This window comes from Cervus canadensis, chromosome 1, assembly GCF_019320065.1.
Source record: "Cervus canadensis isolate Bull #8, Minnesota chromosome 1, ASM1932006v1, whole genome shotgun sequence".
NCBI lineage: Eukaryota > Metazoa > Chordata > Mammalia > Artiodactyla > Cervidae > Cervus > Cervus canadensis.
Window position 1 is genome coordinate 107,039,872 of NC_057386.1, and position 25,312 is coordinate 107,065,183.

Sequence of the window (25,312 nt, forward strand, 5' to 3'; positions counted from 1 at the left end):
AGTAGCATTCTTTCAGTCCTTGGAAGGGGCCAAGTTCTTTCTCATCTTGTATGCTGCTCCCCCTGACTATCACTACCCCATTACTTTTAAACATGAACCCAAAGATACTTCCACAGAGAGGTGTTCCCTGTGTTCCCCGCACCTGCCCCACCGCCCAAGTCTAGGGCCAGGTGTTTCCTGTCTGCACGCCTTTCCTTCCTATCTCCTGTCTGCTTGTTTGTTACCTTCATAGTCGCCAGGGTCAGCTTGTGATCGTACATCAGTATCTGTGACTGTGTTTACCAGCTCTGCCTGAACCACAAATCTGAGGATGTTTCCTAAGTGCACAGATCTTATCTGTTTTATTCACAATAATATCTTTAGTCCCTAGCGTGGTGCCTGACACATATTGATTACTAAATTAATAACCAATGAATAAGTAAATCTTTAGTCATGTTGCTGAGAATTACTGATTTGCCTGTTTACCTTTCAACTGCCGCTATCTGGACTCCACACCAAAGTGCCTTTTCTTCCTAGCTCTTTGTGTCTAATTCTGAACAATACTTTCTTTTTTCTTTCTCTGCTAGTACTGTAAGGAGAGCAGGCCGGAATCAGACATTTTTCTTCAAACCCGATATATTTTGTTTACCTGATTCTAGAGTACACACATACACATACAGTCAGCTCTCCATATCCTTAGGTTCCAAAGCTATGGGCTCAACCAACCTCAAATAGAAAATATTCAAAAAAACAAATTCCAGAAAATTCCAAAAAGGAAACTTGAATTTGCCGTAAAACAATTATTTACATAGCATCTGCATTGTATTAGGTATGATAAGTAATCTAGAGATGATTTAAAGTATACAGGGAGGGTATGCATAGATTTCATGCAGCTATTATAGCATTTCATGTAAGGTACTTGAGCATCCATGGATTTTGGTATCCAACACCAAGAAATGACTGTATGCATATAGATACACACCAATATTTATAAAACAGATGTATAGATAAGTAATTACGTGTGTATGTACATGCACATGTGTGCGTGCTAAGTTGCTTCAGTCATGTCTGACTCTTTGTGACCCCATGGACTGCAGTCTGCCAGGCTCCTGTGTCCATGAAGACACAGGCACGAATACTGGAATGGGTTACCATGCCCTGCTTTAGGGGATCTTCCCGATTCAGGGATCAAACTCGCATCTTTTATGTCTCCTATACTGGCAGGTGTGTTCTTTACCACTAGCACCACCTCGGATGTTCTGTACACACACATAGGGGTTTGTGTGTGTACATATGTCTATATGTATATATTTTCTCTGTAACATCTCTGAAATTGAAATGGATCTTATAGTAAATGTCATAGTGTAACTGACAGCGTATTTTCTCTTAGCATTACATAAAATAATGGTGTATCTCATAATCAGTATTATGGATCTTAGATGTGATATATTCAAGATTTTTTTTTTTTTTTTGGTCCAATCTTACAGATTAAGACAAAGATCATATAAATGGATACTAGTAGTCATTGCTCACAAAGGATTATAGCTGGACATATCTAACTTTGAAAAGAAATCTATTTTCAGGATATGGTGTGTCACTGGAACTGGGACAAAGGCTTTTTGGATAGGTAGGACAAAGGTCTCTAGATGACAAGGGGCAGAGAAACCAATCCTTTGGTGGGAGCTAAAGCAGTAGCAGCCAAGAGGATTCACATTTCAATGTCACGCACTTTTTTCTCCTTTGCCGCTGTTATTTGTGTTAGAGCCATCTTAATTTCCTCAGTGTTTCCTGGGCCTCTTTCATTTATTGTGACCTGTTCTATACTTGGCACTATGCTCAGGGAAATAACCATGAAAAGGGCATAGTTCTGGTCAGTTGAAAGAATGTGTGCTGTTAATTTGGGAGTTGCTGAAGTAATATAGTCTAATGGGGAAGAAAAAGATATGTAAACAAATAAGGATAGTACGGAGTAAGTACAGTAATATAGAAAAATGAAAGTGCTTTTGGAGCAAAGATAAGGAGGCAGTTAAGTAAATCTAGGGAGTTGGAGAAAACCTACAGCATAGATAATGTTTGAATTTGGCAGTGAAGTTTAAATGAGAGTTCATCAGACAGACGTGTCAAGGTGAGTGGTGGCGTTCTAGACAAGAATTAATATGTATAAGCACACTAAAGTTTGAAAGACTGTGGCAGGTTTGAAGAACGTTTTCTGAGAATAGGATGAAGAATTTATATGCTGAGGAGGGAAAGTGGATATGAGGCTAGAAAAAGTAGGTTGCATCTAGTTTGTTGTTCTAGGTTTGGGAAATTCAGGAGTTTCTGCTTTTCCTGTCAGTGGACAGTCATCAAGGGTTCTTAATTTGAGGACTGGGAGGATTAAATTTTCTATCACTGTGAAAATTGCCTTCAACAGATATGGGAATCTGATTCACCTCTCCATAACACCTACAATCTGTTAGGATTTTATATGCGTCATTTATCACAGCAACCATGTGCAATAGGTACTTATTCCCCACCTCACAGCTAAGAAAATGAGTCTCATGGAGATTAAATAAATTGCCTGCATTCTTGTTAATAACTGGTATTGTGAGAAGATAGCTCCATTGACACTTAATGAAATTATGGGAAAGGAATCCAAAAGCTTGCAGGAGCAGTCTTTGTGTTGAGAAATACTGAGTTAGAGTCAGGCTATGTAGATAGTTTCTGATACTGTGGTCATACATTATTTGGTAAACTGTGTAATAGTCGTTATAATATGAAATGGACAGTGTTGTCAGTTTTTAACAGAAGTATTCAAGTATTTAAGAATACATTATTATTTCAACATCTTTATAAATGTCAACGAGAAAAAATTCATACTGAAGCTGGGTGTGTGAAAGTGCTTGGCACCTTGCCTGTCATGTTGTGTGGTTGCTCAGTAAGTGCTGAATCAGAATCTAGACAGTGTGGAAGAGGCCTTGGCAAATCCCTGAAGTCACTATCTTCACAGACACATTAATCAAGCTGGGGTAGAATTCACAGGCTTTGAATGCCAGACTTTTACAGAAATAGCTTTGTTTTAGTTTGCAGGTTCTGACTTTTAAACCGGTTCAGAAATTCACATGATCAGCTAAGATCTTATTCTTGGAGGCAAAAGAAAAAGAAAAAGAAAAAAAAACTGCTGCAAGTACTCTTTAGAAAGAAAAATATATATAAACACCAGCAGCCACAGTCAGAGACTTTCTTCTTCTCTTCTCTGACTCTTGTCTTCTTGGAAAACACTACTTCAGTACATTGGTGTACCTTAATATTAATATAAGATGTGTTAAACTGCCTTCTGAGAGCTTTTTCTCTGTATGGCTAATACCGTGTGGCCAGAGAAGAGATTGTGGGAGAAGGTAGGTCACCTCAATCCTGTTACCGACTTCTGTTTTCTGAAGGCCTTTTCTCCATAACACTGACAACCAGCTGTGGTTTCTATAAGATACACAGAGAGAAGAACTGTCTCTGGCAATTTAGAATTTAGTTCTTTGTTCTTTGTGGATGAGATGCACCTCCTGCATCCCCTTCCTTCACCTTCTCTCATTGTTTATGAACATCTTAGCTAGCAATCTGTGGAGCTCAAATTTGAATTCAGATCTATCTGGTTTCCATGCCTCATTCTCTTTTCTCCTCACCAGTCCACTGCCTCTGAAGGCTCCTGCCCAAATAGCAGACAATGGAGTTGCCATCTGGCTTATAGTCATCATCATGGAATTTTCCCTTTCCAAGGAAGTTTAATAAAAACCAGGAACTGTTAATACTAAGAGTGTTTAGGGTAAAACAAAACAACCAAATATTTACTGTCCACCACCCCAGTTCTCAAAGAACTTTTTTCCCCTTGTCAGAATCTTTCAAATGCTTTGCTTCAATGAAGCAGAGCTTCCTTCATTGTTCCCTTTCTTTCCCTAAGTTATTGCCAGGCTTTGGAATATAAGTAAATAGTAGTATAGTCATTAAGTTTCAGTTATAATCTACCTTTTTAAGCTGATTCTAAGGAAGAATTTTTTGCAGATTCCAAATGGGATAGAGTTGGATTTAACAGACATTTATTTAAGCTAGATTTTTAAAAAATCACTGTTTGACCCTACTTCCAATGCAAATTTTGGAATATAGAACCAAAATAAAATTCATCTAGTTAGAAACATTGTTGAGCTTAAATGTCATGAAATTAAAGTCACTCAGTCGTGTCCAACTCTTTGCAATCCCAAGGACTATGCAGTCCTTGGAATTCTTCAGGCCAGAATACTGGAGTGGGTAGCCGTTCCCTTCTCCAGGAGATCTTCCTGACCCAGGAATTGAACTGGGGTCTCCCGCATTGCAGGTGGATTCTTTACCAACTGAGCCACCAGGGAAGCCCTAAATGTTATGAGTGTTTGCTTTATTTCAATGGGATGGAAATTTTCTTTTTAATAATGTAACATTTTACACATATAAAAAGATATTGGAGTAGATATCTGACTTATAAAGCATAATGATGAAATGAACACCCATGAGTCCACTTAGACTTCACTGTTTGACTTAAGTAGAAAATATTGCTATTAAGTCTTCCTATGTGTTTTCCTCCCACTCCATTATATTCTCCACCCTCCTTTTCAGAATTAAGTGCTCTCCAGAATTTTGTTTGTTCTTTGGTAACTTTTACTAGCCTTATCTTTTTGCCTATGGCAAAAAGGTTGTTTTGTTTCTTTGTTTGTCACCATTTCACTTTAACCTCGAGGAAGTGACATCCTCAGGCTAATGTTTAGAATATTGAATCGCAAGTTCTCCTATGTAAGTTTCTAAGTGTAGTCTGAACATAGTTGACTTCAATGCATATGTTACCAAAGTCTGTCATCAGGCTTGATTTTATAAAATATTACAAAATCAGCTCCTTCATTTTACTGAACATGTAGGATCCATATGGTAGATACTTTCTCCATGCTGCTTAGCCTTTTCCAGCATTACTATTGTGTTTTAGTCCCCATACATTGATCAAATGGAAGGAGGGGGAAAAAAATCACTTGTGAATATAGCAATTGTGTATTCTCAAACTTTGCTAGTTATATTTAATCACATGCTTATAAAATCCAAATTAGTTTTCAAATACTATATATTTTAAATCAAATTGACTTTGTGGTTTTATGTTTATATTTCAGAATGGTCATAGGGTCATTATTCATTTAGATTATCTTATCTTTTATTACACAGTATTAGAAATAACATGTTTATATTTATTTGCCTTCCTGTATACTCAGTGTTCAGTGTAAAAGATAATAATAAATAACATTTTTTAATAAAACATTGTTATTCAACAGTAAAGTAACCATAAATCACCATTGTTATATATAATGCAGTTCAAATCAAAGATTAGTTATCCAAGGATATAGCTTAGATGATAAGGCTTTTTAAAAGCTATTTCCTTGAATTTGTGGAATTTACCTAAATACCCTCAGGGGTAAAAATGCTTTTTAACTTTATAAACTTTTCCCTAGTTGTAGAAATAATGCTTTCTGTATTTGTACTAATGATTGAGAAGCATCTTAGGAACTGAAAATGAAGAGAGTTCATTTTTCATTTTCCGGTTTGAATTAAAAGACGAATGAAAACCAAGAAAACTTACCTAATGTATACATTAAATCTTGTAACATTTATGCTTTGTCTTAAACAGTTAGGCTAGTTTTAGGCAAGGGGACTTCCCAGGTAGCTTAGTGGTAAAGAAACTGCTTGTCAAAGCAGGAGAAGCAGGAGATGCAGGTTCAGTCCCTGGGTCTGGAAGATCCTCTGGAGGAGGAAATGGCAACCCACTCCAGTATTCTTGAACAGAGGAGCCTGGTGGGCTATAGTCAATGGGGTTGCAGGAGTCAGACACGACTGAGCACACACGCGTATAGTCATTGGCAGAGATAGGTCCTGGAAAAGACAATGCCAGGCAGCCAGTTAGGATTGGTTGTTATTAGTAGGATGTCAGTAGAACTCCTTGTATAACCAACTGGTTCTTTGTCAGTCACAGGAAGGACAGCAGATCCAAAAAAGATGATGTCTGACCATGAACAGAAATGTAGTTAAGATCATTGGCAGAATTTTAAAAAATTCTAACTGTGAAATAACTCTTAATGTGTGATGGGTTGAAAGATATAGGAATGCTCAGAAACTAAACTGAATGAGTCTTATATTCTGAAATATCCTAGAATGATTTGGCCTACTTTATCACAGACAGACCTGTTTTTATCTCATACAACTGACCTTTTAAAACAGGCTTCTTTTCCTAGTATACCAGGTTGTGTCTTCATATCTTCAGGATACCTTAACATGAAAGTTTATTCTAGGAATACATGAACATTTCCATTTCATTCATGTATATTAGCAAAGTGAAAGTGACTCAGTTGTGTCTGAATCTTTAGTGACCCCATGGAATACACAGTCCATGGAATTCTCCAGGCCAGACTACTGGAGTGGGTAGACTTTCCCTTCTCCAGAGAATCTCCCCAACCCAGGAATCAAACCCAGGTCTCACACATTGAGGCAGATTCTTTACCAGCTGAGCCACAAGGGAAGCCCAAGATTACTGGAATGGGTAGCCTTTCCCTTCTCCACAGGATCTTCCTGACCCAGGAATAGAACTGGGGTCTTCCGGATTACAGGCAGATTCTTTATGAACTGAGCTATTAGGAAAACGTGTATATTACCAAGCCAGACTTTAATAAAAACTTTTTACTGTTGGGACTCTTTGTCAAAAATTTTCTTTTTATTCTTTTCTTTAAGTCATTCTTTACTAATACTGTGCTTTGCTTTAACTGTATCAAATTAATACGCAGAAATCCCTTGCATTCCTATGCACTAACAATGAGAAAACAGAAAGAGAAATTAAGGAAACAATCCCATTCACCATTAAGACGAAAAGAATAAAATACTTAGAAATGAATTTACCTAAAGAAACAAAAGACCTATGTATAGAAAACTATAAAACACTGATGAAAGAAATCAAAGATGACACAAATAGATAGAGAAATGTACCATGTTCATGGATTGGAAGAATCAATACAGTGAAAATGAGTATACTTCCCAAAGCAATCTACAGATTCAGTGCAATTCCCCATCAAGCTACCAATGGTATTTTTCACAGAACTAGAACAAATAATTTCACAATTGGTATGGAAACATATAAAACCTCAAATAGCCAAAGCAATCTTGAGAAATAAGAATGGAACTGGAGGAATCAACCTGCCTGACTTCAGACTATACTACAAAGTTACAGTCATCAAGACAGTATGGTACTGGCACAAAGACAGAAGTACAGATCAATGGAACAAAATAGAAAGCCCAGAGATAAATCCATGCACCTGTGGACACCTTATCTTCAACAAAGGAGGCAAAAATATGCAATGGAGAAAAGACAATCTCTTTAGCAAGTGGTGCTGGGAAAACTGGTCAACCACTTGTAAAAGAATGAAACTGGAACACTTTCTAACACCATACACAAAAATAAACTCAAAATGGATTAAAGATCTAAATGTAACACCAGAAACTATAAAACTTCTAGAAGAAAACATAGGCAGAGCACTCTCTGACATAAATCACAGGGAGATCCTTTATGACCCATCTCCCAGGGTAATGGAAATAAAAGCAAAAATAAACAAATGGGACCTAATTAAACTTAAAAGCTTTTGTACAATGAAGGAAACTATAAGCAAGGTGCAAAGACAGCCTTCAGAATGGGAGAAAATAATAGCAAATGAAGCAACTGACAATTAATCTCAAAAACATACAAGCAGCTCAATACCAGAAAAATAAATGACCCAATCAAAAAATGGGCCGAAGAACTAAACAGACATTTCTCCAAAGAAGGCATACAGGTGGCTAACCGACACATGAAAAGATGCTCAACATCACTCATTATCAGAGAAATGTAAATCAAATGCACAGTGAGGTACCATCTCGCACCCGTCAGAATGGCTGCCATCAAAAAGTCTACAAACAATAAATGCTGGAGAAGGTGTGAAGAAAAGGGAACCCTCTTACACTGTTGGTGGGAATGCAAACTAGTACAGCCACTATGGAGAACAGTATGGAGATTCCTGAAAAAGCTGAAAATAGAACTGCCATATGACCCAGCAATCCCACTGCTGGGCATACACACCAAGGAAACCAGAATTGAAAGAGACACATGTACCCCAGTGTTCATTGCAGCACTGTTTACAATAACTAGGACATAAAAGCAACCTAGATGTCCATCAGCAGATGAATGGATAAGAAAGCTGTGGTACATATACACAATGGAATATTACTCAGCTATTAAAAAGAACACATTTTACTCAGTTCTAATGAGGTGGATGAAACTGGAGTCTATTATACAGAGTGATGTGAGTCAGAAAGAAAAACACCAATACAATATATTAATGCATATATATGGAATTTAGAAAGATGGTAGTGACAACCCTTTATGTGAGACAGCAAAGACCACAGGTATAAAGAACAGACTTTTGTACTCTGTGGGAGAAGGCAAGGGTGGGATGATTTGAGAGAATAGCATTGAAACATGTATATTACTGTGTGTGAAATAGATGACCAGTGCAAGCTTGATGCATGAAGCAGGGAACTCAAAGCTGGTGCACTGGGCCAACCCAGAAGGATGGGATGGGGAGGGAGGTGGGAAGAGGGTTCAGGACTGGGGGACACATGTACACCCATGGCTGATCATGTCAATGTATGGCAAAAACACCACAATATCATAATAAATTAATTAAAATTTTAAAAATTGTGTAAATAATGTTTTTAAGAAACACCTTAATCAGTTTCTTTACAAATATTACTATTTTTGTTAGGATGGACGTTTGAAACCAGGAGATCAACTTGTCTCAATAAACAAGGAGTCTATGATTGGTGTATCATTTGAAGAAGCAAAAAGCATAATTACCAGAGCCAAGTTGAGGTAACTATTCTAGCCATAAGATAGAATGAATCATTTAGCATATCTCTGTAAAAATAGAAATTTAAGTTGTCCTAGTACTTACTTTAGACCCAAAACAAGTCTTTTCTGCTAATATTTGAAATGTCATCTTAGAATTCAATTGTACTATATCCATAAAGTGATTTCTTTTTAATGCTAGGTCAGAATCTGCTTGGGAGATAGCATTCATAAGACAGAAATCTGACAGCAGCCATTTAGAAAATCCATCTTGTTCATCCCATTTACAAGCTACAGGAGAATATGGACCTCAAGCCTCAAAATTTAGCCTTATTTCTTCTCCTCCTGAAATACTAATTCCAAAGACCTCATCTACTCCCAAATCTACAGATGCCATTTTACCTTCTTTTAGGAGGAATCAGGTAATCTTGTATTTCTCTGTTTCTCTGTTTGTCCATAAACCCCTGTGTGTCATTATGTTTGTTGTATACATAATAGAACTATAATTTTGGTAATATAGTTTGTTAACCAATTGGTATTTCCTTGAAAGATCTTTTTTGTTTAAGATTTTTATGCTGTGCTATTAATAATTTTTCAGATCAATGTATTCTATGTCAGGAAAGTCATAATCAGGAATGGCATCATGAAGATATGCTTAGATATGCTCAAAACTGTGATATGAAAGATTATATTTATTTTCAGATAGTCTCTCATATTATTCCATTCATTATTTTTTTTTCTGTTTTCTGCTTGACTGAAGACGAGCAATCTTCCTTTCTGTTCCTCAGCTCTTTTCTGCACAGTGTAGGCGGATATTGTTCCCTCACATGCATATGCTGGAATGTAATTCAGCTTTGTTGTTGTTCAGTCACTAAGTCATCTCCGACTCTTTGCGACCCCATGGACTGCAGGATATCAGGCTTCCCTGTCCTTCACTGTCTCCTGGAGTTTGCTCAAACTCATGTCCATTGAGTTGGCAATGCCATCCAACCATCTCATCCTCTGTCACCCACTTCTCCTCCTGCCTTCAATCTTTCCCAGAATCAGGGTCTTTAATAATGAATCACACAAAAGGGGGAGTTTCTACATGGAAATCAATATAATTACAGTCATCCTTTGATATCTGTAGATATCCAGGACAGCCTCCTCCCACAGCCCCCAGAGCAGATACCTGAATCCAGGGATGCTAAAGTTTCTTGTATACAATGGTGTTGTATTTGCATATAATCTATGCATACCCTCCCCTTATATTTTATATCATCTCTAGATTACACTTAATAGCTAATACAGTATAAATGCTATGTATATAGTTGCTGGTGCTGCAAATTCAAGTTTTGCTTTTTGGAACTTTCTGGAATTTTTAAAAATAGTTTCAATTTGCTGTTGATTGAATATGCAGATGCAAAACTGGCAGATACAAAGGGATGACTGTAATTACTAATCGCTACAGTGCAGTTAATAATGAATTATAGAATAGAGCATATAAAATAAACTTGAAACTCAAGTAGGCTTTTAGTCAGTGGGATAAAATTCATCATAGGTATCTTCAGTTTTGGGTCCATGCTAATTAGATACAGAGTTTAAGATTTTCTCTTAGCCCTTATACTTTTTCATTTGGGGTTATACTACCTTTTCAGAGACATGGTACATAGCCTTATATTTTGTTATCCTTGGTTATGGTAGAGCTAAACGCAGCTGTTACTTTAATTCTGAATTGCTTTGTTTGAAGGTGAATATACCAAAATTTTAAAGGTTTCATATTTTCAGGACTGTTGCTTTAATCTCATTAATCATTCTTTTTATGTTAACATGAACACCTAGTCTGGTCTTTGACCTACTTTAGAAAATGACATTTCATATTCCTCATTTTCTTTCTTAGATAAAAACTGGATACAAGAAAACAGAACAGATTCCAGTTAGTTCTTCAGACAACAGCCCTACAGATATGTCTAATACAGGTAAATGCACATTTAATTCCTTTTTCCTGTTATTTTTTTCAATTACTCTCTCAATGAAGAGTGCATAAGGTGACAATAGACTTTAAAGAAGAGTGCATTATTTCTTTTTTCTTCATTGAATAAAAGAGAAAAATTAATCTATCATGCAGTGGTCTCTGTTAGATTATGACTTTTTTTTTTTTTTTTAATTTTTTTATTAGTTGGAGGCTAATTACTTCACAACATTTCAGTGGGTTTTGTCATACATTGATATGAATCAGCCATAGATTTACACTTATTCCCCATCCCGATCCCCCCTCCCACCTCCCTCTCCACCCGATTCCTCTGGGTCTTCCCAGTGCACCAGGCCGGAGCACTTGTCTCATGCATCCCACCTGGGCTGGTGATCTGTTTCACCATAGATAGTATACATGCTGTTCTTTTGAAACATCCCACCCTCACCTTCTCCCACAGAGTTCAAAAGTCTGTTCTGTATTTCTGTGTCTCTTTTTCTGTTTTGCATATAGGGTTATCGTTACCATCTTTCTAAATTCCATATATATGTGTTAGTATGCTGTAATGTTCTTTATCTTTCTGGCTTACTTCACTCTGTATAAGGGGCTCCAGTTTCATCCATCTCATTAGGACTGGTTCAAATGAATTCCTTTTGACGGCTGAGTAAAATTCCATGGTGTATATGTACCACAGCTTCCTTATCCATTCATCTGCTGATGGGCATCTAGGTTGCTTCCATGTCCTGGCTATTATAAACAGTGCTGCGATGAACATTGGGGTGCACGTGTCTCTTTCAGATCTGGTTTCCTCAGTGTGTATGCCCAGAAGTGGGATTGCTGGGTCATATGGCAGTTCTATTTCCAGTTTTTTAAGGAATCTCCACACTGTTCTCCATAGTGGCTGTACTAGTTTGCATTCCCACCAACAGTGTAAGAGGGTTCCCTTTTCTCCACAGCCTCTCCAGCATTTATTGCTTGTAGACTTTTGGATAGCAGCCATCCTGACTGGTGTGTAATGGTACCTCATTGAGGTTTTGATTTGCATTTCTCTAATAATGAGTGATGTTGAGCACCTTAGATTATGACTTTTATTGAAAATTTTCCTGAACAAGGGATTGAAATTTTAAAAGATACATTATCATAATAGTGTCTATGAAGCTGTAATAATCAATGGACTGTTGAAACCACATAATGAAAAGTCTTCTTTAAATCAAGATTAGGTTTCCTTGTCCTTTTAGTGAAATCCTGGTGAGGTATATTAAATGCACCTTTCAGAGAAATTTAGAAGGGAGCATAGCTTAAGAAAAGAAATACGTTTTATTTTCCTTGGAAGAGATTTTATAGATATAAATTGGAAAACACTTGAGTATTATGAATTCAGTATTCTTGGTTCTTAATTTTCATGAAATGACTTTTTGATGTTTTTAAACAATAAAGGATTAATTGTGTAAGTTACCCATAAAAAAAGGATTTTTATCATTCAATAAAGTGTTTCCAGGCTCAAATATCAAGAACACAATCTTCCCCTTAAATTTTCTCCAAAAGTTAAATGAGAAAACAAATTAAAGAAAAACTATCCTTATAGAAAATTGTGTAGAAAAGAAGAGTTAATTATGTGTCTAAATTATTAAGAAAATTGTTACTTATATATTTTAATCTTTAGTAGCATTGTGTAGATTAAAACCACAAAATAAGAGTTAGTAAAAATTTTATAGTGTCATAGTCTGGGTTCAATTCAGTTCAGTTCAGTCGCTCAGTCATGTCCGACTCTTTGCAACCCCATGAACCTCAGCACGCCAGGCCTCCCTGTCCATCACCAACTCCTGGAGTCCACCCAAACCCATGTCCATCGAGTCAGTGATGCCATCCAACCATCTCATCCTCTCTTGTCCCCTTCTCCTCCTGCCCCCAATCCCTCCCAGCATCAGGGTCTTTTCCAATGAGTCAGTTCTTCGCATCTGGTGGCCAAAGGATTGGAGTTTCAGCTTCAGCATCAATCCTTCCAATGAACACCCAGGACTGATCTCCTTTAGGATCGACTGGTTGGATCTCCTTGCAGTCCAAGGGACTCTCAAGAGTCTTCTCCAACACCACAGTTCAAAAGCATCAATTCTTCAGCACTCAGCTTTCTTTATAGTCCAACTCTCACATCCATACATGACCACTGGAAAAACCATAGCCTTGACTAGATGGACCTTTGTTGGCAAAGTAATATCTCTGCTTTTTAATACACTACTAAGTTGGTCATAACTTTCCTTCCAAGGAGTAAGCGTCTTTTAATTTCATGGCTGCAATCACCATCTGCAGTGATTTTGGAGCCCAGAAAAATAAAGTCAGCCACTGTTTCCACTGTTTCCCCATCTATTTGCCTGCAGTGATGGGACCAGATGCCATGATCTTAGTTTTCTGAATGTTGAGCTTTAAGCCAACTTTTTCACTCTCCTCTTTCACTTTCATCAAGAGGCTCTTTAGTTCTTCACTTTCTGCCATAAGGGTGGTGTCATCTGCATATCTGAGGTTATTGATATTTCTCCCGTCAGTCTTGATTCCAGCTTGTGCTTCCTCCAGCCCAGCGTTTCTCATGATGTACTCTGCATATAAGTTAAACAAGCAGGGTGACAATATACAGCCTTGACATACTCCTTTTCCTATTTGGAATCAGTCTGTTGTTCCATGTCCAGTTCTAACTGTTGCTTCCTGACCTGCATACAGGTTTCTCAAGAGGCAGGTCAGGTGGTCTGGTATTCCCATCTCTTTCAGAATTTTCCACCGTTTATTGTGATCCACACAGTCAAAGGCTTTGGTACAGTCAATAAAGCCATAGTCTGGGTTATTTTAGCAAAATGCCACAGATTGGGTAACTTATAAACAACAGACATTTATTTCTCACAGTTTTGGAGGCTAGAAGTCCAGGGTCATGGTGCCAGCATGGTCTGAGAGAAAGCTTTCTTGTGGTTGCAATTCTCATTTTGTCCTTACATGGTAGAAAAGTCTAGGGGGCACTGTAGGTTCTCTTTTATAAGAACAGTAATTCCATTCATGAGGGCTCCACCGTCATGGTGTAAGCACCTCCCAGTGGCCCCAGTTTCTAATACCATGATCTTGGGGGTTAGGATTTCAGCATAGAAATTTTGGGAGGACACAACATTCAGACTATAGCACGTAGCTCCTATACTTAACAGGAATTTATAGTGGTCCATAGTGGTTTCCCTGACTTGGAGCAGTATTTACCAGTGGGTTAGGAGCAATCTTTAGCCATGAATTGTATGCTTTTTTACTTAATGGGATTTGTTGGCCTTTAGAAAGTTATTTAGTATTATTTCCTTTACATAATTAATTTCCTTTCTCTTGGTATATTGTTTTTATTTTAAATTGGGAACACATGTGAGAAGAAGAAGATAGAGGAAAGAAGCAAACAGTGGTGCAGAGGCATTTATGCAACTTGTTTTTAATTTTGAAAACAATTGAACTACTTAATGTGTCTTTTAGCCATTTATTTATTCAGTAAATGTTTACTGAGTATGTCATGTACTATCATGGTTCAGTAAGAATTGTAAAGGAATTAGAATATTTCTCATGAGATACTTAATAGTATATTGTCAAATAAAATATGAGGTTAAAAACCTTCATTATTCAGATTGGAAAGCATTATATATGTGTATGTTTGTTTATGTGTATGTGTGATTATTTTATTGGATAAGTACTTGACTATGTGCCATGTTCTGTGTTGACTAGAGCAGGTGGTGAGTAGTTTTGGGACTTTAAGATGTATACTGTCAGACTTCTCTTGTGCTCCAGCGGTTCACCTGCCAATGCAGGAGACACAGGTTCAGTCCCAGTCCGGGAAGATCCACATGCCACAGGGCAACTCAGCCTGTGTACCACAGGTAGTGAGTCCACACTCCAGAGCCCACGAGCCACAGCTAGTGAGCCCACGCTCCATGACTGCTGGAGCCCATGTGCCCTCAAGCTTGTGCTCTGCAACACGAGAAGCCACACAGTGAGAAAGAAGCCTGTGCACCACAACCAGAGCACAGACCCTGCCTGCCGCAACTGCAGAAAGCCTGTGTGCAGCAGGGAAGACCCAGAAATCAATCAATAAATGAGGAGAAATGTACTGTCTTGCCTGAAGAATCCCATGGAGGGGGAGCCTGGCTGGCTACAGTCCATAGGGTACACAAGAGTCGGACACAACTGAAGCTACCTAGTACACATGGCACATACACACATACTATCTTATTGATGAATAACATACTTGCACAAGACATGTGAAGACGGGAACAAAGTGGATTAAGAAAAGAAGTCGTAAGTGACTGGAGTGTGATACAGTGAAATACAATGGTTAATTACCAGGCCCTGAATGCAAACTTAGAGATTCAGATCTCTGTTCCCAACTTATTAGCTGAATTAGCTTATATTGAAATAGTTTCCTCACGGGGTTCTTATGAGTATTAAACAAGATTATGTATATTAAGCAATTTGTAGTTGGTACAGAGAATATTCTCAGTACATTTTGCTATTATTAATTTTAAAGAAACTGAAGTTTAGAATATAGCTCAGATAATATTCCAGGACATATATTTTAGAGCAGAAGTGAAAGCTTCTATCTTTCAATTCAATTTTACATCCTTCTTGTCTACCCCTGAAGCTAGTACATAGTTACTGATTTGTCACAAAATACCTAGGTGGTGTTCATGGTAAAGAATCCACCTGCCAATGCAGGAGACACAAGAGATGAGGGTTTGATCCTCAATCGAGAAGATCCCCTGAACTAGAAAGTGGCAACCTACTTCAGTATTTTTGTCTGGAAAATTCCATGGACAGAGGAGCCAGGTGGGCCACAAAGAGTCAGACGTGACTGAGTGACTGAACAAGATATGGAAATCAATAGAGAAAAATTTCTTGGCAAAAGTCAGACATCATCTATATCTTGAAAGAAGTGATAAACATCAGTGGATGCATGAAGATAAGAGATCATCCTAAGTGAATGAGGCACCATCATCAAAAGCAAAAAAGTAAGGATGAGCTACATGTCAGGTGCTCCTAGGAGGCAAATCCAATTAGAGCAAGGAGATCCTACAGTAATGAATAAACTGAGGTAAATTTGCACCAGTGAATATAAGAAATGATGCTTGATTTTGTTGTAGAAAAATAATCTACTGAAAAATTTGAGTGAGTAAGCTCTATGTAGATATTAAAATGCAATTAAAATGGGAAATTTTTCTAGAGTTGAAATGGAATTGACTTTAGGACCAATCATTTTCTTCCACAAGAATGTAGTAGACAAGATATTTCTGAGGGGTAAAAAACAAAGTCAACTCTAAATTCTGTAGGAAACTCACATACATTGTGACTTGTTCTAAGTAGTTATTTATAAATTGTTCCCAAATTAGATCCTTAACTGTCACGTCTAAACTCCATCAGCCAGCTGGTATTTATTAATCTTAAAAATATATGAGTGTTAATATAATCTCAACAAAAATAAACTTAATGAGGCAAATCTACCCCTGTTCCCATCTCAAAAACATTGTAAAGTGTAAAGCTGGTTGTGGTTAGTTGCTCAGTCATGTCTGACTCTTTGCGACCCCATGGACTGTAGCCCGCCAGGCCCCTGGAATGGGTTGCCATGCCCTCCTCCAGGGGATCTTCCCAACCTAGGGATCGAACCCAGGTCTCCCATATTGCAGGCAGGTTCTTTACTGTCTCAGCCACCAAGGAAGCCCAAGAATACTGGAATGGGTAACCTATCCCTTCTCCAAGGGATCTTCCCAACCTTGGAATTGAATCGGGGTCTCCTGCATTGCAGGTAGATTCTTTACCAGCTGAGCTACCAGGGAAGCCAGTAAAACTGGTTAGGATTTTTTTAATCCACTTTATACTTGAGTATGCTTTTAGAAACTATTCTGTTATATAAATTTCATATTTCAGAATCCAGCTGTTTACTACTGCCATAAGCTGAAGGGAGAGTTTGTGAGGAAGCTAAAACCACACTAAAGACATTCCTGAGGAAGTCAGTAAAGAATTATGTGTGAAGAAAGACAACCATTACTTTAACTTTACCACAGCAGAAGCCTTAATTCTCCTGCAGTAAGGCTTTTATAACTGAAAACAAGCTAGTGATGAGAAAAACATCCATGGGTAAGGTTCATAGTATTAACCAAATGGCATTGATTTTGCACTCATAAAACATTTCCTTTCTTCTAAAAAGAAGAAAAGGAAGAGAAGATCCAAGAGAAATAAGCCATACTTTGAAAATTCTCAATCCCCCACCACATGAGTAAATAAGGCGCTCAAGGCTGAAACTGAGAGGGACACTGAAAGTTGAGGAAAACTGTGGTGGGTGCTTTCCAGATCAAGCTACCATGAATTACAGCATGCACAAACGCATGCTGGATTTATGCCTAGATCTTCCTAAAGTTTTGGCTCAAGGTAAAGATTTAGGGGATGCTTGGCTAGAAGAGAGATTTTGTTAAGCCATTGAGGGGTTAGTATAATTTTACATTAATCTCCTGTTTAATCTTTGTATGTATGTATATCCCATGGACAGAGGAGCCTGGTATGCTGCAGTCCATGGTGTCGCAAAGAGTTGGACACAACTGAGTGACTTTCTTTGCTAATGCCGTCATTACTATTAACAGTACTTTATTGTTTACATGGGCTTCCCAGGTGGCACTAGTGGTAAAGAACCCACCTGCAAATGAAGATAGACCAAGGGACATGGATTTGATTCCTGGGTTGGGAAGATCCCCTGGAGGAGGGCACGGCAACCCACTCCAGTATTCTTGCTTGGAAAATCCCCATGGACAGAGGAGCCTGATGGGTGACAGTCTGACATAGAGTCAGACACGACTGAAGTGACTTAACACACACGTACACATAGTTTTCATAGTAGTTTTCTAGGGTTTTTAATTTTACCATTACACTTCCTGTAAAGTGATCTGTTTTATTCCTCCTGCTGATTATGAAAGATATTGACACATTTAAACAATTGGCTTAAGGAGTCATAAGAGATTAGAATCCTACATGGTCACCTACTTGCCATATGATATTGTGCCAGTTTCTTTACCTTTTGGGGTCTTGGTCTCATCATCTTTAGTTGGAAATAATAATACCTGTGTCACTGTGGTTATTGTCGATTAATGCGTTTATGCACATAAAGTACTTAGTGTGCTGCTGCTGCTGCTGCTAAGTCACTTCAGTCATGTCTGACTCTGTGCGACCCCATAGACAGCAGCCCACCAGGCTCCCCCGTCCCTGGGATTCTCCAGGCAAGAACACTGGAGTGGGTTGCCATTGCCTTCTCCAATGCGTGAAAGTGGAAAGTGAAAGTGAAGCTGCTCAGTCGTGTCCGACTCTTAGCGACCCCATGGACTGCAGCCCACCAGGCTCCTCGGTCCATGGGATTTTCCAGGCGAGAGTCCTGGAGTGGGGTGCCATTGCCTTCTCCAAAGTACTTAGTGTACTGCCTGGCTAAAAGTAAGCATGGTGGTTGAGTTGCTAAGTCTTGTCCAACTCTTGTGCTAATCTTCTCTTATATCCACTGTTGCACACAGTGAATGTTTATGCCTGGATGTAGGAAAACATAAGTAAAAACACATGCCTTGGTATGTGTCCCTGTCCTGCCCTCTCTTCTGTCTCCTCTGCACCCCTTCCACGCACACTTGAATTGAGTAATTCACGCTCAGAGTTAGTCTTGATCTGAGTTCATGATTAAGTTAGCTTGGGTTCACCTTGTGTTAGTGTGCATTAATGATAGGCCAGGAACCAGGCTAAAAAGTCATTGTCAAGACTCACATGTCCACACCCTAAAAATGAAAAATAATGTTTGACTTATCTCCTACTTGGGTTTCCATACCACTTTACTCCATGCTGACCTTTTATGCTACACTTCAAGTTTGGCAAAAAATTTCTCTTAAGAGGAAAAAGAATGTATTCATAATTTATTTTTAGCCCTTGGCCAACAATTAGGTATCACAGTAAAAAGACATCTTTGTTGCCTTTGTCAAATTTGTAAAAATTCTATTATACTAAAATCAGTCTTTCTCAACCTTTGAATTCCATTTAAAGTTAAAAGTCAGTAACCATTTTTTTTTTTATGATCTTGACACCTATAAGTTATATTCAAGATTTTACATAGAATGTTAAGGAAGTGTTAAAGGTTTAGAGGAAGACTATTTATTTTCATATGCACTTCTTATGTTCTTAGGAAAGAGAATGCAAATCATTTTGTACTCAGAGACAGATGCTCTGAGAAATAAAAAAAAAAAATTAAAACACTGCATAAAAATGTGACATTTTAAAAAGTTTTTTCTCTTCCTCTTGTTTCTATGTAGAACTAGTAAAATACCATTTAAAAGTGTATTTAGAATGGTGACAATTTAGATACAAAGATTGACATGAATTGCAGAAATCTGACAAAATTTGGCATATTAAGGCAAATAATTTTTCAAATTCTAGTCCCTTGGGACACCTGGTTTTTACTCATAAATCAAGGATAGAGCTCGTCTAAATAGTCAGGGTATACTGAGAAGGCGTTAGAGAATGAGTGAGAGGTGTATGACACTCAACTCTTGAGAATCATTTATGCTCCTCAAAATATAACCCTTCTGTAAAATAAGAAATAAGATTTTCAGTTCAAGAAGTTCTCAGACTAATTATACTTTTTGTGCAACCTTGAAACAGTTTGCATTTGTGAGTTTTTCCATAGTACCTTCAGAACTCATATAGCAAACTACTTTTGCCAAAGAGAAATTATGACCTTTTTGAATTTCTAATATGATTTTACTAAGTTTGGAAGAAAAAAAGACTTTCATTTTGCAATTAATAAGGCATTATGATGACAGGGTAAGTGGTGGGATGTGTGTTTGTATTTTAAATTAATATTTCTGTGGGACTTAATGCATAATTGGCTACTCTTTTTAGACCACGTCTTTTAAGGCTTTAAGTGAAGCTGGTTTATATGATACGTTTTAGATTTAAAGAACAAAAAATAATGAAAACAAAAGTGAAAGCTGCCAACTGATTAGCCAGAATTCTTTCTGAACAGCAGGAGCCAAGAATACCTCCTGTCAAATGAAAAGTTCTATTCCAATTAAATTTCTTATTAATGTGTACCCTGTTGTCTCTTAGATATTGCCCCTGCTTGGAGTGATAACTATGGGCCACAAGGAAAGAAGATTTCCCTAAGTCCATCTGTTCGCATTAAGGTAGAGAAACTGGAAATGGTAAATACTTGAAATTTTTTCAGTTTTCTTCCGTGAAACTATAGCAAGGAAGTATTGTCATTCTTTGTGAGGATAAAAGATTGGAGCCATTAGTTTCTTGAGTTATCCATTTGCAGTTAATTAGACTTCAAACCTGTAATGGCAATAAGTACAAGGAAGTAATACCCCATTACTCAATTTTTGAAAAAGTGAAGGGAAGCTAAATCCTAAACAACAAAATATAAACCTACTTAGATAAAAAGAAAATGGTAGCAATGTATCCAAAAAATCATATGGAGGATAACTTTATATTGAGAGTTTCTATTTATAAAAGAAACAAGGTGATTAAAAAAGAAAAATTTTAAGCAGAAAAAGATTTTAAAACTTTTCCTCTCAGGTTACCTAGGAGCTGACAGCAAAAATATATGAAGGTTTTTGGGTTGTTCGTTTGTTTTTTAAATATGAAAATGGATATAGCGCTAAAGGTTCACAGCCTCTACTTTCCTGTCAGTTTTTGTGAATAATGATTTTTTACATTTAGGAAGAGTATAAAAATGCATAGCTAGAGTAATTATGCATTACCATTCACTCACATATTCAGACCTTTGCATGGTCCTCTAATAATACCCTTATAACACCAGTTTGAATCTTACTCATTGTTCAAATTCTGACTCAGTTCCAACTCCTTTGTCCAGCTTCTTGCTAACGTTTATAGTTTAGGCCAAAATTACCATTTTTGCACATCTGTAGCAATGAACATCACTTTACCCTGAAATCTTCTGTGTTTTATCAGCGAGTGAAAGCTTGCAATCTCTTTGTACCACTACTTAAATCTGTACCATCACACAAATCTGATTTGTGCTCTATAAAATTTTCTCATTAATTAGATACTTGATATGTCTCCCTTGTGTCTTCAAAATCCTGAGTATCTTTTTCTATGTTTTACTTTCTTTTTGTGGCTGAAATGTAAGTTATGGATAATGGCAAGTTTTACAATCAGTAACATTAACATCATCAAAAAATAGAATGTTTGAGGTTTAAAACCATATCTATTAATATCTAAAAATGAATAACTACTGTTTTTTAATGATATTGCTGTTATATACATTTTGAAATATCTGAGGTTTAATACTAATCATTCCTCTGGATAAGGAGGAAATTATTCAGCTAATGACTTTACCTGGCAGTGTTTATTCCTTGAATTAAGCTAGTTAAATTTTTCTAGCACATACTTTAAAAAAATGATTAATTTTTTTAGAGATATGAAAATCATCTAAATTGTATTGATTCCGAGAACTGTGAGTTGCTTGCATATTGAATCGGTATTCCACTTTTAGTCTTCCTTTTAGCCTAAGGAAACTGATTATTTTTGTAGCAAAATAAAATTAGTTTTATAGCCAAGGAAACCTACATTCTGTGTAAATTCAGCTTCCCTGCTTTTATTCCAGATATTTTCAGTGACTGTATTTAGTAGAGCAGTCTTTGTTTTCAGAGTTTGAAACTAAATTTCATGCAATAAATATTTTTTTCTAAAATCCATTTTAGCTTCTGTCCACCCATGTTTTCTAAGTTACTCTTACCTTTTTAAATAGTTGCATATTAATGTAGTAATATCTGTATCAGTTTAATTTGAAGTAGATCCTTCTATTTTAGTTGCTACTTTGTAGACAGATTCAACTTTATTGTCCATTACATTTTTAACATATTTCCTATTTACTGATAAATGTGTTCATGTTGTTTAAAATGTAATAAAATTCTATCTTATTGCTCTATTTCCTATAAGTATTTACATATAGTATCTAGGAAATTGGTAATATAAATATTTCACAGGGAAAAGGTGTTGACTGGTTGTGTGGTTATTAAGTCATTAGCCAAAACAATTTTTTTTTCTGGGTTGCAATTTATTTTAAGAAACAATGTCCCAGTTATCTTATTTTCTTCCTTATCCATCATTTTTCTTAACAGAACAAGTTAACAAAAAATTGGGTGGGGGGCACAATTTTTAAGAAAGGCAGAGAAGTTAGAATTTGATGAGGGAAATTATCTGTGAAATGTATGTTTCTGGGGCATTGTCTTCATGAACTCCTTCATGTTTTAGTAGTCTACGGAGACAGTTTTATATCAGGATATACTGGAAAGTAATTTCTAACACTGAACTAATACTATGTGTCTCGTTTGATCCCATTGTTAAACTTATAAGTAGGTATGGTTAAACATAGAAATAGGGATATACTTTTTAGTTGGCTTGAAGGTGGAAAATTATTGCACCTCCTTGCTATCTATATTTTTGTACCAGAGAAAGATGCTTTGGGTTACAGATGCCATTTCACTGATGTTTACTTTATTCTTGCCATTTCTATAACATTTGAAGAAATCTGTAGTGAGCAATGGTACCCAATGTCTGAATATAGTTAATGAGGTATTCTTTGTATTAGGTTGGGAAGTACGTGACTAATATATTAAGGAGTGACAGTTTTAAAATTCATCATTTGTTAGATATCAGAAAAAGTTAAGGACATTTATGTGTCTGACAAATTTGCATTTTTATTTACGGTTAAACTGACAAATTTGTATTTTTATTTACAGTTTAAAGATGACATTAGTTATTCAAGAAATTATTGGAACCTATTTTTAATCAAAGATAAATTACCTGCAATATTTTTTCTAATTGAAGTGTAGTTAATTTACAGTATTATATTAGCTTCAAGTATGAAGTGAAGTGAAGTCGCTCAGTCGTGTCCGACTCTTTGCGACCCCAGGGACTGTAGCCTACCAGGATCCTCAGTCCATGGGACTTTCCAGGCAAGAATACTGGAGTGGGTTGCCATTTCCTTCTCCATGTTCTTCAAGTATATCGCATAGTAATTCAGAATTTTTGCAGATTATACTCCATTATAGGTCATTATAAAATGACTATAATTCCTGTGCTATACAGTAAATCTTTGCTGTTCATCTCTTTTATATATAGTAGCTTATATCTGTTAATCCCATACCTGAGATTTGTCCATAATTCCCCCCTTTCCTCTCCTCTTTGATAATCATAAATTTTTTTTCTATACCTTTGAGTCTGTTTTGTATATACGTTTGTATTGTGTTCTAGATTCCACATGTGATATCATATAATTCTTGTCTTTGTCTGACTTATTTCACTAAGTATATTCTCTAGGTCCATCCATGTTGCTGCAAATGGCAGAAATTCATTTTTTATGGCTGAGTAGTATTCCATTATATATACACTCACACAAAACACAAGCACACACCCATCTTCTTAATCCAGTCATCTGTTGAGAGGCACTTGGGTTGCTTACATGACATAGCTGTTATAAATAGTGCTGTTATGAACATTAGGGTGAGTGTATCTTTTTGAATTAGTGTGTTCATTTTTTTCCCAATACATACCCAGGAGTAGAGTTGCTGAATCATATATGGTAGTTGTGATTTCAGTTTTTTGAGGAAGCTATTTACTATTTTCCAAAATTTCAGCACCTGTTTACACTGCTTTTAACAGTGTAAAAGGGTTCCCTTTTGTCCATATCCTTGCAGCATTCAATATTTGTAGGCTTTTTCAATGGTAGTCATTCTGACAAGAGTGAACTGGTTATCTCTCTATTGTTTTGATTTGCATTTTTCTTGTAAGTAGTTTTGTTGAGTGTCCTTCCATGTGCCTATTAGCTATCTGTATGTCTTCTTTGGAGAAATGGTTATTCAGGTTCTGTGTTCTGTCCATTTTTTGATTAGGTTGTCTTTTTTTTTATATTGAGTTTATTAGTTTTTTATATGTTTAGGATATTGATCCCTTGTCTGGTGCATCATTTACAAATATTTTTTCCCATTCCATAGCTTGTCTTTTCATTTTGTCTATGGTTTCCTTTGTTGGACAAAAGCTTTTAAGTTTAATTAGGTTGCATTTGTTTATTTTTGCTTTTATTTCTTTTGCCTTAGGAGACTGATTCAAAAAAATATTCCTATAATTTATGTCAAAGAGTATTCAGCCTATGCTCTCTTCTAGGAGTTTTCTGGTTTCTGTTCTTACATTATGCCTTTAAACCATTTTGAGTTTATTTTTGTATATGGTGTGACAGAATGTTCTAATCTCGTAATTTTACACGTGACTTCAGTTTTTCCAGAACCACTTGTTAAGAGATGATCTTTTCTCCATTGTATATTCTTACCTCCTTTGTTACAGATGATTTGGCCATTTGCAGTCTTTCCTGTTTCTATATGAATTTTATGATTGTTTATTCTAGTACAGTGAAAATGTCCTGATATTTTAATAGAGATTGAATTAAATCTGTAGATCTCTTATTCCACTTTATATCAACTTCAGTTTCCTTCATTGTTGTTTTATTAGTTTCCAGAGTATATGTCTTTCACCATAAGATTATTCCTAGGCATTTTATTCTTTCTGATATGGCTTTTAAATGGCTGTCTTTCTCTTTCTGATATTTCATTATTGGTTTATAGACCACAACATAATTCTATATATTAATCTTGTATCCTACTACCTTGTTTAAATAATTTATTAGTTCTAAAAGTTTTCTGTAGAGACTTTAGGGTTTTCTCTCTATAGAACAGATGACTCTCAGATGTCATCTGCAAGTAGTGACAATTTTACGTTTTCAGTTTCAACTTGGATACCTTTCATTTCTCTTTCTTGTCTTGTTGCTGTGGTTGGAACTTCTAATATTTAAGTAGAAATGGTTAGAGTGGGCATTCTTGTCATGTTCCTGAATTTAGCATGAAGTAATTTAGCTTTTCATCATTAGTATTATCTTGGGTTTGTGTATGTTGCAAATGGCCTTTACTATGTTCAGATGTGTTCTTTCTATATCCACTTTGATGCAAGTTTTAATCATGAATGGATGTTGTATTTTGTCATGTGCTTTTTCTGCGTCTTCTGAGGTGATCATGTGATTTTTATCTTTTCTTTTGTTAATGGGGTATATATCACATTGATTGATTTGCATACATTGAATCATCTTTGTGCCCCTGGAATGAATCCAACTTGATCACAGTGTATAATCTTTTTAATGTATTATTGGATTTGGTTTGCTAATATTTTTTGAGGATTTTGCATCTGTATTCATCAATGAAATTGGCACATGATTAATTTTTTGTGGCATCTTTGTCTGGTTTTGATATCACAATAATGGTGGCCTTGTAGAATGAATTTGGGAGTGCTCCCTTCTCTTCAAATTTTTTGAAATAGTTCACAAAGGATAGGTATAAGTTCTTTCTATGTTTGGTAGAATTCCCAAGTGAAGCTATTTGGTT

General features: G+C 36.5%; 1 protein-coding gene across 6 annotated transcripts in view; it reads left to right on the forward strand.

The window, feature by feature from the left end:
* Window positions 1–25,312, forward strand: part of LOC122454507 (syntaxin-binding protein 4-like) — a 93,331-nt gene that overhangs the window by 21,389 nt on the left and 46,630 nt on the right. For 5 of the 6 annotated variants that reach the window (XM_043489080.1, XM_043489058.1, XM_043489087.1 and 2 more), the window contains 4 exons: window positions 8,802–8,908; window positions 9,087–9,306; window positions 10,764–10,842; window positions 19,965–20,059. In XM_043489080.1, the coding sequence (XP_043345015.1) occupies window positions 8,802–8,908; window positions 9,087–9,306; window positions 10,764–10,842; window positions 19,965–20,059 (501 nt within the window). The remainder of the gene's footprint in view (window positions 1–8,801; window positions 8,909–9,086; window positions 9,307–10,763; window positions 10,843–19,964; window positions 20,060–25,312) is intronic. The other variant, XM_043489073.1, reaches the window with a different exon arrangement.